This window comes from Podarcis filfolensis (genome assembly GCF_964270895.1).
Source record: "Podarcis filfolensis genome assembly, chromosome: 9".
NCBI classification, from domain to species: Eukaryota; Metazoa; Chordata; class Lepidosauria; order Squamata; family Lacertidae; genus Podarcis; species Podarcis filfolensis.
In genome coordinates this window covers 5,107,361-5,121,594 of record NC_139610.1, presented here as the reverse complement: position 1 = coordinate 5,121,594, position 14,234 = coordinate 5,107,361, and the positions used below count along the sequence as shown (strand labels likewise).

The window sequence follows — 14,234 nt, the reverse complement described above, 5'->3', positions numbered from 1 at the left end:
AAAATAGAGACATTTGTGGGTTACACCCTGGTTCTCACCCCAGTGACTCTCTGATCGCACACATATATGCACATGCACACATATTCTTCTCTACTTTGATAGATGTGTGGTATTCTGTGTTAGCAAAGCCACTTGAATAATGCAGACAGAAACCAGAGAGAAAATTGGGTTTAGAACTGAAGGTATGTGAAGAAAACCAAAACTTGCATAAGAGGCAAAAATGGTGGGGTTAGTGACAAAAGCAATGTTCACCAAACATCAAGGGGCAAATGTTTTTTCTTCCCCGTTAGAAACCCAGATGAAGACAAGGAGCCATGGTGCTACACAGTCAAAGAAAACTCAGTATCTTGGGAATACTGCAATGTTACTTTATGTCGTAAGTAACATTTTGCATCCATGGGGCTTTTTGAAGTTAGCATAAGCAAGGGAAGAAGTGAAATTAGTAAATGTAAGGGAGGAACAAGTCTCTTTCCCCTTCCATATACAGGTCATGTGCCATTTCTTATGTTTGAGGTCAGAATGTTCTGGAGAAGATAACAGCTCCATAGATAGTCCTGTCTGTCTCCCCCAGCCCAGCCCAGTATATGCCTCCCCTTCCTCTCCAGACCAAGTTCTGCCGCTGTTCTGTAAAGATGAATCCTTAAAGACTTCTGTGCCCACTGTGTCCGTTCTCATGCAAGGCTGACTTGGGGCATTCAGCCTGCCCAATTCTGCTCCTGGGGAAGGACCGAGAGACTAAGAGATGGATTTGTATGAGGTTGTGTGCGCATGATGTGGTTCTGAAGGACTGGGGTGCATCTGGCTGATAAGTGCTTGAGTTTGAGACCCTATTCACTAGTATGAATAAAATGGCTCAATCCAACCCAAGTCCAGCAACAAAGGAACATAGCACTACAGGGAAGGGAAGCAGAATGCTAACATCAAAGGCTGAACTAGGAATGACATAAGCAGGGTGATTCTGATGTTAGTGGGATGGCATCAGGCTGAGCAGCAAGCAGGAAATGCCCAGAACGAGAAGATGCAGCCTAAACTAAGCTGCTCCACTTCTGCTACGCCACTCTGAAGACGCCATAATCAGAAAAGAGCTCTTTGCCTTGTAATCATATTTCTGTAGCTATTTAAAGTAAATAGTAAAGATTCAGCAGTAAAAATGGGTAAAAGATTAAATATGTCTGTTCTTCACTCAGGGAGCAGAAGAAGGCGGCCGCCACCCCCACCCCCACCCCCGGAAACTTTTGATGACTTTGCTGTGGTCCAGAATTTATGTGGGAGAAGACATAAGAAGCGAAACTTCTTAAGACCCAGAATTATAGGAGGATCTTCCTCCTTGCCAGGATCACATCCCTGGCTGGCCGGCATATATATTGGGAGAAATTTCTGTGCCGGAAGCCTTCTTCGTTCTTGTTGGGTGGTGACAGCTGCGCATTGTTTGGCTGATAGGTAGAGCCTATGCTTTGATTTCATCTGAAATTCACTGCACGTGCCTCAAAATGCTTTTAAATCAAACAAAATGTTTCATGTGAGACCCCTGAGCAAAGATGGAATGAAGTTTGAGGCAAGAATCCCTAATGCTCAGAGCCTCTAGAAGCAGGTTCTGGGCCCTGGGAAGCAATAATACAAAGATAAAGCTTCTTAGCATGTGCACTAGCCTGCAGGTATCACAAAGACTGTAAAGGAATTGTGTTTTATATAATGGGACTCTCAGAACTTTTTATATTTTGAAACAGTATTTAGCAGTTTGGAACAGCAAGCATAAATAAAAAGCAGTTCCCAGAAGGTGCAGCTGATGTTATATTAAAGAAGCAATGCCAGGAATATAGCGAAACCCAACTCCCATCTATCAGAGCGGGGGGAACTGAAACTGGCTGGCAGCTGAATCCTTATTTTCCCCACCCTCTGTGGCCAAGTTTGACAAGTATGGTGTGCATCACTTTGGAGTCCCAACAAACTGCTGATTGCCAGGACTTTAAAGCTCCTTTCACAGCTCTCTGCTGATCATCAGGGGACCAGCTGATTGTCGGTACTTGCAGAGATGTGTGTGCATTGCTTTGAAACTCTGATGCTTCAAAGTGCCACACGCAGCTCTCTGTAAGCTCCAATGAGCTCCTGAACAATGGGGCTTCCAAACAGCAATGTTGGGCACTATGCACAGGGCTTTACGGATGCAACCCCACTTTTGACCCAGTCATGTCTTTACCTGCTGCATACCTGACGTTACATATTCTACAGTTTAAATCTAGAATCATAGTAAAGTTGGAAGGGAGCCCAAAGGTCATGTAGTCCAACACCCTACAATGCAGGAACCTCCGCTAAAGCATTCATGGCAGATGGTCATCTAACCTCTGCTTAAAGGAGAGTCCACCACCATCTGACGAAGTCTGTTCCACTGTCGAAGAGCTCTTACCATCAGAAAGTTCTTTCTGATGTTTAATCAGCGTCTCCTTTCTTGTAATGTGAAGCCATTGGCTTGGATCCTACCATTTGGAGCAGAAGAAAACAAGCTTGCTCCATCTTTCATGTGACAGCCCTTGAGAAATCTGAAAATGGCTCAGATATCTCCTCTTAGTCTCCTCTTTCCCAGACTAAACGTACCCAACTCAACCACCCCTCATAAGCCTTGGTTTCCAGACCCTTTATCTTCATGGTCACCCTACTCTGCATACAATCCTGCTTGTCAATATCCTTCTTAAATTGTGGTGCCCAGAACTGGACACAGGACTCCAGGTGTGGTCTGACCAAGGCAGAATAGAGCTGGACTATTACTTCCCTGGATTCTATACTTCTGTTGATGCAGCCTAGTATAGAATTAGCCTTTTTTGCTGCTGCATCACATTGTTGACTCATGTTAAGCTTGCAGCCTGCTAAGATCCCTGGACACTTTTCACATGTACTACTGGCAAGCCAGCTGTCCCCCATCTTATATTTGTGCAGCTGGTTTTTCATGCCTCGTTCTCCAATCTGTCAAGGTCATATTGAATCCCCATTGTGTCTTCTGCAGTATTAGCTGTCTCTCCCAGTTTGGTGTCATAGAATTGTAGAGTTGGAAGGGACCATGAGGATCATCAGCAAATTGGATGAGTATCAGCTCAAGTCCTTCATCCAAGTCTTTACGAAGACATTGAACAACAATGGGCCCAGGTCAAAACCCTGCAGCACCCCACCTGTCACTTTTTCCCAATATGTTGAGGAACCATTAGTGAACACTCTTTGGGTTTGGCCAGTCAACCAGCTACAAATCCACCTAACAATTGCCTCATCTGGCCCACATTTCACCAGCTTCTCCACCAGAATATCACGGGGGACTTGAAATCAAGAAATGCTATGTCTAAACCATTGCCCTGATCCACCAATCCTGTAACTCTATCAAAAAAAGAAATGAGATTGTTTCTTAGTAATCACGGCATCCTTTTCTAAGTGCCCACAGACTGACCATTTAATTATCTGTTCCAGGACCTTTTCTGGTATCAGTGTCAAGCTGACTGGTTGGTATTTATTTACCTGGGTCTTCTCTTTTCCTCTTTTTGAAGTTGGGGACAACATTTGCCTGCTGCCACTCTGCAGGAACCTAATCTGTTAGCCAATATTTCTTAAAGATTATAGACAGAAATTCTTAGATTACATCTGCAAGCTCCTTTAGTACCTCTGAGTGTAGTGCGCCATGCCCTGGAGAGTTCTACATTTCAAGTAGCTAGGTGTTCTTTTCCTATCTGGGGCTGCAGCTCCCTCCTTGCAACGTGTATTCTGTTGAGTACTGCTTTCTTTTGGGTTAAGAAAGAGGCAAAGGAGGTGTTGAGCAGTTCCACATTCTCTCTGTCATCCTATAGCATGTCTCTGTCTTCTCCATGCAGAGGAAGTACTACTTGCTTGTTCTTTCTGTTGATTCAGACATAGCCAAAGAAACCTTTCTTGCAACTGTTGGCTTCCACGGTGAGGTGCAACCCATCTCTTGCCAGAAGTCCCTCCTCAAGGAAGCGGAGACCATGGTCCAAGAAGCCAAATCCTTATTGACAACACCAACTGCTCAGTCAGTGGTTTACTTCTAGGATTTTCTTCTCTCTTCCTGGGTCACATCCTTCAACAGGAAGCAGTGGTGAAAAAGGCACCTGTGCCCTTCAGCTTCCTGCCCAGAGTCTTACGGTCCCTTGCTATAAGTTAAAGACTGTGGCTGGCAATCTCATTTGCATCCACATTAATCATAAGGAATCAGTGCGCCACATCCTCACTAGTTCAGCAGCCCAATGGCAGAACTAAATCCACAGGATGGAAGAATAGTTTATGTCAAACCAAGGTTACTTCCAGGTAACCCATTTACTGAGCATTCCTCCCAGTTTGTTTGTGGGGAGGTGATACAACATTCTGTTAAGCAGTTGCTATTCTGAATTTCCCCCTTCATTTTCCTTACAACAAAATGTTTTTTGGAAGCAAGTTTCTTGTGTTACCAAATGTTACTCTTCATTTGGCGAGCATGGCTGTCATGCCCATTTCTGCTCTTTCTTCTGCTGCTGCTGGGCTACTGCCTAAGTTTCAGTTGGCTTATAGCATCACGACTGCAACTCACAACGTTACATTGGCACCCTGACACCCCAATCAAAATGTTATTTGCTGGATCAGCAAATTTAAATATTATAATACTATAATATTCTGTTCCTTACCTATAGGAAGGAAGTAAGTGTATTTGTTAAGGTCATAACAAAATCATTCAAATATACAGATAAATAAGAATAAAATATTTAAAATGCATCATGTAGCTTAATACCATCATTCTCTTCATCATTTTCTTTCCTCTTTTCTTCAGTCCGCTGGTGTCAACAATTCGAATTGTTTTGGGACAACATTTTTTTAATATGACAACAGCTGTTACTCAAGAATTTGATGTGGAGAAGTACTTCATGCACCCTGACTTCACAGTATACAACCCAACTGAAAATGATATAGGTGAGCCTTTTTCCTCTTTCTGGTTTAGTTTTAAGTGTGTGGATTGAGGTGTAGCCAAGTGGGCAGTGATATTGCCATCCCTTCCACCCATCAGACACCGGAAGTGTAGCTCTGGCTCCCTGTGCCTGGCCAGACTGAACTGCAGGCGTTGCCCTCAATAGGGCAATCCACTCTAAAGTTTGGGAAGATCAAAATGGATCTGCTTTGCTTGCTGCAGAAAGCTTTTGATAAAAACCAGAACTTTATGATTCCACCCATTCCTAGTGGCAAAGTGCTTTTTTGAACAAAGGTGAGAGGCCAAAAAAAAAGTAGTACCTGAAATCTCAGCTCTTCACTTGCAGGGCTGGGTCATCCATGTGTGGTCATTGCTTGATGATTTCAAAATCAAGTGAACCAGTCCGCAGTCACTTTCTGTGATCTTTTTAAAAAAGTTATTTTCTCTTGCAGTTTTAGTTAAGTTGAAGAAGGTGAATCAACGCTGTGCAGTGAAGTCCCAGTTTGTTCGACCAATCTGCCTGCCGGAAAAGGGAATGTCCTTTCCAGATAATCAGAAATGCCAAATTGCAGGATGGGGACACTTACATGAAAGTAAGTTAGAATATTGCTTTTATGCGTGCTACTGATACTGACCAGAGACATAACCAGATGTTCTAAGTAGGCAAGACTTAGAACTATGATCACTTTAGTCTTCATGCAGATGATTTGTCAACTGAATCACTTCTTTGGCCAATTCAAGAACACATTATCACCTGTTAATTATTTTATTGACAGCATGATTTAGCTCTGTTTTGCTGAAATGTCCTTTGACTTTTGCCGCAGAATTCTAGCACAGTGCAGCATAAAGTATGGCACGTGCTTTCTAGACATTGCATCCAGTTTTAAAATGTAGTTTCTCTTTTGTAATAGCCACTAAATCCTCAGAGGCTGAAATGTGCAGGGACTTCTTTCCTACAGCTGGTCCTGCACAGCGGCCCTTTGCCTTTCTGCCTACAACATGATCCAGGGGGTATGGAGAGAAATGGGAATTGGAGCCCTCAGAATAACTATAGGAAAAAAAATAAGCGCTGGAGAGGAAAATTAGGGGCCAGAAAGAAATGGTTATGTGACCCTGTACAATTATACTTTGTTTCTTTTTATTCTGTTTTGCTACTTATATAAAAATGGGGAATTCGTGGAAGGGAATTGGGGTCGACCTTAGAAAAAGATTTTAAGAATAAGTACTGATGTATAAAGACTGAGGTTTATGTTAAAATTGGTTAACTAAAATGAATTAAATATAATAAGGTAAAATTTGGGGATAAGAACTTGCTGAACTAAAAATTGGAACTGGAATACAAGAAGGGGAGGTGTGGGGAAGTCAGGGAAATATGTTATTGAAAGTAAGGAATGTAAATTCTATGTGTGTGTGTTTTTTTAATTTCTCTTTTGTTTTTTCTTTATTTTTTGAAAACTTCAATAAATATCTTTAAAAAAAAAAGAAATGGTTATGTGATCAAAAGGCAATGCCAGTCAACCATGACTGTGAATGGGATTATACAGGAATAATAATAATAATAATAATAATAATAATTTATATGCCACCCATCTGACTGTCACTTCAGGAGTACAGTGGTACCTCGGGTTACAGATGCTTCAGGTTACTGACGCTTCAGGTTACAGACTCCGCTAACCCAGAAATAGTACCTCGGGTTAAGAACAGAAATCGCTCGGTGGCGGCACAATGGCAGCGGGAGGCCCCATTAGCTAAAGTGGTGTCTCAGGTTAAGAACAGTTTCAGGTTAAGAACAGACCTCCACAACGAATTAAGTTCTTAACCTGAGGTACCACTGTAGTAGGCTAGGAAGGGCATTCTACAATAGTATGGCTTGGAGTCCAATGTTCCTTTCTGATTCTCTGAGTTGGCTTAGTGAAATGCTCAGAAGTAAATGGAATATTTGTCAAGTTAAATGCTTAAGCACACTGCTGAAGCCCCTTCTTGCATAAGGCTTGGCCTCTGTGAAGAGCAAGAGTTAGAACTTGGCCACACCTGTTTCCAGGGGAAGCCTAGCAGGTTTTTTGGGCAGCGAGTGACTGAGCAGGCCAGCCCTGGTGGGAGGGCAATGATAGGGACAGCCCCCCCCCCCGAGGATTTCTCCTTTGGGGTGTGATGAGGGTGATGGCACTCCCCCGGGTGACTGCTTGTGGGTGGGCTTGCTCCTAGGTGCGAAACTGAAGCAGCTGGACTAGGGTGGGCAGCGGGGATGCCAATTAACCTGGCTTCCAAGTGAGAATAGTATTTATTTGTCTGGTTGGTTGGTTGGTTGGTTGGTTGGTTGGTTTGCACTGATATCCCGCCTTTTTCTCCAAGTTGCTGAAGGTGGTGCACATGGTTCTCCCTCTCCTCATTCAGTCCCACAATGACCCTGGCAGGTAGATGAGGCTGAGAGACACTGGACTGGCCCAAGGCCACCCAGTGAGTTTCACGACTGAGTAGGAATTTGAACCCTGGTCTCCCTGATCTTAGTCTGACACTCTATTTTTTTTTTTAATAATTTTTATTAACTGGCCAATCACATCAAATTAAATCACATCACATAAATTCCAAATTACAAAGCCAAATTTTAAAATTTTGTTGGGGGAACCCATACTTCAAGATCCAAAGGGGGATTCAGATCATCTTCTTATTACTGCGTTAATGTCCAAATCAGTCCCAATCAGTCCAGACAAAATTCATAATTCTATTCAGTCTTATCTTGGTGTTTCCACATCATATCTTGTTCATATAATTTCTATTTTTCCTTTACGATCTCTTCTGTTAGTCTCCTTAAGCCGATAAGCAAAATAATAATCCTGTGTGGATTTCCCGTTCCTCCACTAAGTCCAGATGGTTTCCATATATCTCCTTCGTAGATAACATCGCTCTTTCCATCATAAATTTGGCATTTGTCGCTCTTAAGTCCCACCGAGACGTATGTAAACAACTCTATTTCTCTCTTTCTCCTCCCAGACCCAAAAGCTCCAACAATGCCTCCCAAAATGGCGACGGCATTTTTAACTGCGTCATTCCAAAACTCTTAGCTTTCCAGCTTCATCTTGAAACATTGCTTTGGTTTGAAAATTTATCTCCACACAGCCTTAAATCCACAGCTTAAGTCCTTAGTTCCTGACTCATTTGGGGAGGGGATTCTTGTTAAATCACATAATAAAAAGGAAGGCAGGTTTTTTTCCCCCTCCCCCCTCAGTCATTTGTCATACCGTATCTTGACGTATCTTCTCATATTTTATTCTTGTCTTGTTATCAGAGATCTCTTCTGTCAGCAGTCTTTACTCCCCTTTTTCCTTGAAGCATGTGCAATTTATCTCGTCCAAATTGTTTCTTTTGAAGATGCTTGCAACTAGCGGCGCGAATCAGGGACGGCGTCCAGGAGTGCCGGAATCCCACAGGAGGGCTTTGTGCCTAGTGCCCCCACCCCCACAAATTCGGGGGTGGTATAGGGCACAGCAGGCAAGGGCCGTCCCCCCCACAATCCTGGGGGGGTTAAGGAGGCTAATTACCCCCATCATAGCCTCCAAATTACCTCGTGTGGGTCGGAGAGATGTTATTGTCAGCCATCTTCCGATGCGCCACCTAGTGGCCCCTTAGTCTGACACTCTAACCACTACACCACCCTGGGGAAAATGTGTCTGAACATGAATCCAGCTCGCAAATATATAACTAGTGTGACTGCATTTTATTTTGCTATTTTATATTATTTTAATTTACTGCACTGATTGTACTTCTATTATTGTTATTTTTGCATAAATATTCCGTTCACAACATTGGGGGCATCTGAGCCAAAACGTAGCATATAAACCATAACATAAATATGTAAACTATTACGGGTTGTAGCCAACTAAATTTTACTCAGAGGAGACCCTTTTAAATGGATCTGTTAGTCATATTCATTCATTTTGATTGGTCTCCTCTGAGAAGGACTACTGTTGAATCCAACCCTTGGGAGAGTGCTTGGCAAAGCACTTCAAACACTTCATGTTAATCTACTCTGCTCTAGTTAGAATTAATTGTTTTCTATACAATTTATTTCCACAGATTCATCCAGCTACTCTAAAGTATTGCAAGAAACATCAGTTCCGATCATTCCTGATTACAAATGTCAAAACTATGATGTTTATGGAGCTGACATTAGTGAAAATATGTTCTGTGCTGGTTACCTTGATGGTAAATCAGATGCCTGCCAGGTAATATTATTGAGTTTCTGCCTGAATTAAATTTGTACAAGAGAGTGAATGTGAGAGTCCAAGGAATCCCTCTTGTCATTTCTGTTTGGCTCACACTTTGTTTTTTGGGTTTTTTGGGGGGGCTGTGTAGGACATCTTTCCTCCCCCTTCCTTAGGGAATGCAAAAAAATACTGGGTTTGGTGTAAGTTCTCTTCTTAAAGGGGTGGTGGAGCAGCCTAGTGGAGCGGCCATCTCTGCTTAATGGGAGATAAATCCCTTTTGAAATGTAGACTATGGAGATGAGATTGAGATCTCCATTTCAAAAATCTGAACTCACCACTCCTAACCAGGTACGTGCTCTTGCACTAATCCAGAATGATAGAGAGAGAGAGTGATATATAGATATAGACTTGACTCCTCTGGAGATTGGAGAATTCCACATTTTAAGTGCTATTATGAGTCCTATCAACTCCATCATTTACTTTTTTAAAATGCATGGGCAGGGCCATCAATGGGTGCAAATCGTAAAAATGTCCAATTCCCAGAGGATATTCTTTTGTGAAGAAGGAACTGAAGTGAAATATGTCAGTTCTACATGTAGGGCCGCACCTCAGGTTTGGAGCTGAAGAGCTGAAGGGAGGCATTCTTTGACGCCTGGGGTCTTGCCTCTCATTCCACTTCATTGCCTCCTGGAGTTTTTAGTTAGAGCTGAACAATTTATTGTCCTGCAGTTTTCTCAGGCTGACCCACAACTGAAAGTATTGAGGATCCACTCCAGATCTTGCATAGAAGTTGGGGGTTTTGTAGTATAAAAAAGGGAGGGTTTGTTTAGTACATTATTCTTGACTACCAGCTGAAGGATGCCAGTGTTGTGTGGCAAGATGCCAACTGCCCCTGCCTCCAGCAACTATTCCACTATAAATGGTGAGCACCGAAAGGCCCTGCCCAAATATTCAAGGAAATACTCCAACCATATGAGCATTAATTATTTGGCCCAAACTATCTGGCAATTGTTTTGAAAGGCCTCTCAGTGTCCTGCACTGTTGGCAATTTATGACACTGGCAAGGAATATGAGCATGCTTGGTCCCCATTTTCTTATTTACATTTTTCCAATTTATTACACAGCTTGTATACCAGGTGGAATCTAGACACATATAAAAACCGCTTTGAAACTGCTTTTTTTAAAAAGCACGTTTAAAAATACATTGAATTTTCCATAAGGCTCACCATTGCCATCTAGTGCCACATTGTATATTGCGCTTAAAACACACTTAAAACGTTTTATTTGCAGCCGTATAGCTAGTCTCCTTTTGCAATGTTATTGAGCTTACAACAAGCAAAATTATTTCGTAAGACGCAGAGATTGTCATTTGCAAAACCTATGATAAATAAAATGAGCCAATCTTTCCAAATAATGGAAAGCATAGCAAAATACTTTTGTCCTTAAATTTATCTTTGAAACAGGGAGATTCTGGCGGCCCCCTGGCCTGTGAAAAGGATGGTGTATCTTACCTGTATGGCATTATCAGCTGGGGTGATGGATGTGGCAAAACTAGGAAGCCTGGTGTTTATACAAGAGTGACCAAATATGTGGACTGGATAAATGAGAAGATAAACCGGCTCCAAAAGAGCAGCCGTAGTTCCTTACCCAGATGAAGCATTTCACATTTTGCTAAAATTATGGATTGCCACCGTCATTGTTTATAATGCTAACTGTTGTCATTAAAAGGCACCCTGTTCCACCTGTTTCTGCCAAGTCTTTCTGTCTACCGTACTTCACAATAATGGACTTGTTTCAGGGCTGGATGAAAGGATGATGAAGCCCTAAGCTGTCAGTTTAAAAGGTCCCAAAACATTACCCCACAAAAAATGTGCATTATTCTAAAAAAAAAAAAAAGGACAATAGAAATAGAAATTATAAACTTTTATATGAATGTATACACAGGATATACACACATATTTTCACATAGGTGAGAATTCAACTAAAAACTAACAATCTAATTGAAACGTACACCTTGCAGCCAATTGTGTAAAACCTGAAATTTGGGGATTTGCTTGTTTGTTTTGTAATCAGAGTGTGGGAGCGGTCAGGATCAGGCACTGCACCATAGGGGTGGTACATAGTCATTATGGTCACCAGTAACTATGCCAGGGGCCCCCAAACTTTTTTCAAAGAGGCCATATTTGATGAAGTGAACATGCGTGAGGGCCAACCAAAGTTGTTGAGCTTTTTTTAGTTTTTTAGGATTGAAGTTGCTGAGCTTTTTCTACAATTTTACCCCAGGACATATACTGCCAGGGGGCTGGATTAAATTGACCGGCGGGCCAGATTAGACCCCCAAATGGACTTTGGACATGCCTGAACTATGCTGTGGTTAGCCCTAGAGCTGAACTGACATGGCCCTCTCCATTTTACTGCCCTATTTGGAAGCAGAGAAACAGGATAGGTATCCACAGAGCAAAACATTTGCAGAGTACTTACCTTGCTTTAACACTACCCCCTGTTTTAAAAGGACTCCCCCTCTCTCTTATGGAGAGAGAGAGATACTTCCTTCAGTGCAGGAAGTATGCCTCACTTGGCATTCTGGAAAACACTTGCAAGAGAGAATTATTTGCTGTACTGCAATTGTGGAGTCAACAAACTGAACAGGGAAGCATGAAGTCTACTCCTTTCAGCATGTGATCTAACATTTAACTAGTGCAGCAGCCTAGCACTGCCCACACTCTAAGACTTAGCTGCATGCAAGTGCTTGCGCAGGTCATGAACAAGGAATATATCATAAATACTGATAGCAGGAATATTGATAGCAGCCGAAACTATGGAGATAAGGAATATTAGAGTAACGCACACACCCATTGTCTAGAGAGGGACTTCCATGGTTTTCGTCATGTACAAAAACGACTCTTCACTGCTACTGGTGGGGTTTTTTTTGGGGAGGGGTACTGCTGTCCAACCACAGGTAAGCTAAAATTTGGATTTCAGTTGGGCAGACTGTATGAGACCAGCAGTTAAGTCTGTGGTTGCCAGCAGATGAAGCACAGAATGAAGTGATTGGAAGATTAACATTTAATATTACCATAAGTATTTTGATGCAAGAGGCCCCACTTTTTTCCATACAGCAATTAAAACACTCATGTTCGGGGTTGGCAGCCATAGCACAGTAGAGGAATAGTTCAAGGGTGACGGGAAAGAAAAATGGTTTCTTTACTCTTCCTGAAGGCCTCCTTTCCAGTGAGCCCTGAATCTAGTCAATTATGGGAGACAAAATAAGAAAAAATCTCTCTCCACTTCCTACACGCTAGGCATAATTTACCGTATTTTTCGCCCTAGAGGGCGCACCGGCCCATAGGACGCACCTCTTTTTTGGGGGGGAAATGAATAAAAAAAATTATTTCCCCCCCCCAGCTGCGGGGCTGGGGAGGGGGAAGCCCGAGCTTCCCCCGACCCCAGCCCCAGGCTTCCTGAAGCTTGGAGAGCGAAAGGGGTCAGTGCGCACCGACACCTCTCGCTCTCCAGGCTTCAGCGAAAGCCTGCATTCGCCCCATAGGACGCACACACATTTCCCCTTCATTTTTGGCGGGGAAAAAGTGTGTCCTATAGGGCGAAAAATAAGGTATATACCTCTATCATATCTCCTCTTACTGGCCTTTTGAGTAAAAAATGCCATGTGCCACCCCTCTGTTCATTTTGGCTGCCCTTTTTGAACCCGTTCCAACTCTACAATATCCTTTTTTTAATGTGAGGCAACCAAAACCCTACACCATAGATTTGCATAAGAGTATCATAATGTTGGCAGTTTTGTTTTTAATCCCACTCCTAATGATCCCTAGCATCTTCACTGAACTATCCACTGTGCCCCCAAGGTCACATTCCTGGTCAGTCACTGCGAGTTCAGACCCCATGAACATATACGATGTGAAAATAACCACTGCCAGGATCTCTCCACCACCTGGAGTGTTTTCACTGGCACATGAGGATAACTGCTTATCTCCCTCTTCCTCAGTGATGCCCTCCTTCCCCAAGCTCACCCCCCCATGAAAGCAGGAGAGATTTCCTCCTTGCAATGGGACACAGCTACCACGTCCCTGAAGGCCTTGACCACCAACCCCTCTGCTTCTCTCAGCCTCTCCAGGTCAGCCGAATGTTACCGCCTGACCTTTTCTATCTAGCAGGGAACAAAATGGAGGCTCTGGTACCTGAAATAGCAGATAAATGCAAGGGGAGAAATGGAGCTACAAATCTTTCAAGCTCTCCCAGTCTATCAGGACAGCAGTCGTCGGAGAACCTAAACAGACCAAGCCACCAGCATTTTATTAAATTTAAAACTGCATACAGCCAGTGTTTAATTATTTCCCCCCATATTGTGCATGGTTGGCTCTTCTGCATCTCTTGACAGCCAATGTAGCCTAAAGGTCTGGAGTTTTTATACACCCTGAACGTGGGGAAAGTGTGCAGGATCAAGCCAAAGGCCCATCTAGTCAAGCTTCCTGTTCTCACAAGAGCCAACTAGATGCCTCTAGAAAGCCTGCAAGCAACAGGGATTCAAGGGCATACTGGCTATCCTCTTTTGGTTTAAATCCCAAACCTCCTTGCAGCTGACCACACAACTGGTACTGTTTGGTGACCAGAGGCGTACCTAGGGGTCCCTTTCGCAAAGAGCTCTATTGGCAGCAGGGGGGTGGGGCATTACCGTATTTTTTGCTCTATAAGATGCACCAGACCATAAGACGCACCTAGTTTTTGGAGGAGGAAAACAAGAAAAAAAAATATTCTGAATCCCAGAAACCAGAACAGCAAGAGGGATCGCTGCGCAGCGAAAGCAGCGATCCCTCTTGCTGTTCTGGCTTCTGGGATAGCTGCGCAGCCTGCATTCGCTCCATAAGATGCACACACATTTCCCCTTACTTTTTAGGAGGGAAAAAGTGAGTCTTATAGAGCAAAAAATACGGTACTTTACTGCAATAGTGACACAAGTACTTGGTGTGTCTGGAAAGAGGGAAAGGTGGCGAGGAAGGGTGAAAAAATTCACACAACGATGTGCTGCGGTGTGAGAAGGATAGGAAGCTTCTCCCGTGTTTGATTCTGTTGCGATAGCAGCG

General features: G+C 43.1%; 1 protein-coding gene across 1 annotated transcript in view; it reads left to right on the top strand.

The window, feature by feature from the left end:
• HGFAC (HGF activator) overlaps positions 1-10,880 on the top strand; it is a 31,528-nt gene extending 20,648 nt beyond the window's left edge. The window contains exons 6-11 of the mRNA XM_083630575.1: positions 291-376; positions 1,188-1,440; positions 4,796-4,935; positions 5,383-5,523; positions 9,005-9,153; positions 10,599-10,880. Coding sequence (XP_083486701.1) covers positions 291-376; positions 1,188-1,440; positions 4,796-4,935; positions 5,383-5,523; positions 9,005-9,153; positions 10,599-10,790 — 961 coding nt within the window. The 3' untranslated portion in view covers positions 10,791-10,880. The remainder of the gene's footprint in view (positions 1-290; positions 377-1,187; positions 1,441-4,795; positions 4,936-5,382; positions 5,524-9,004; positions 9,154-10,598) is intronic.
• Positions 10,881-14,234: the final 3,354 nt, after the last annotated feature.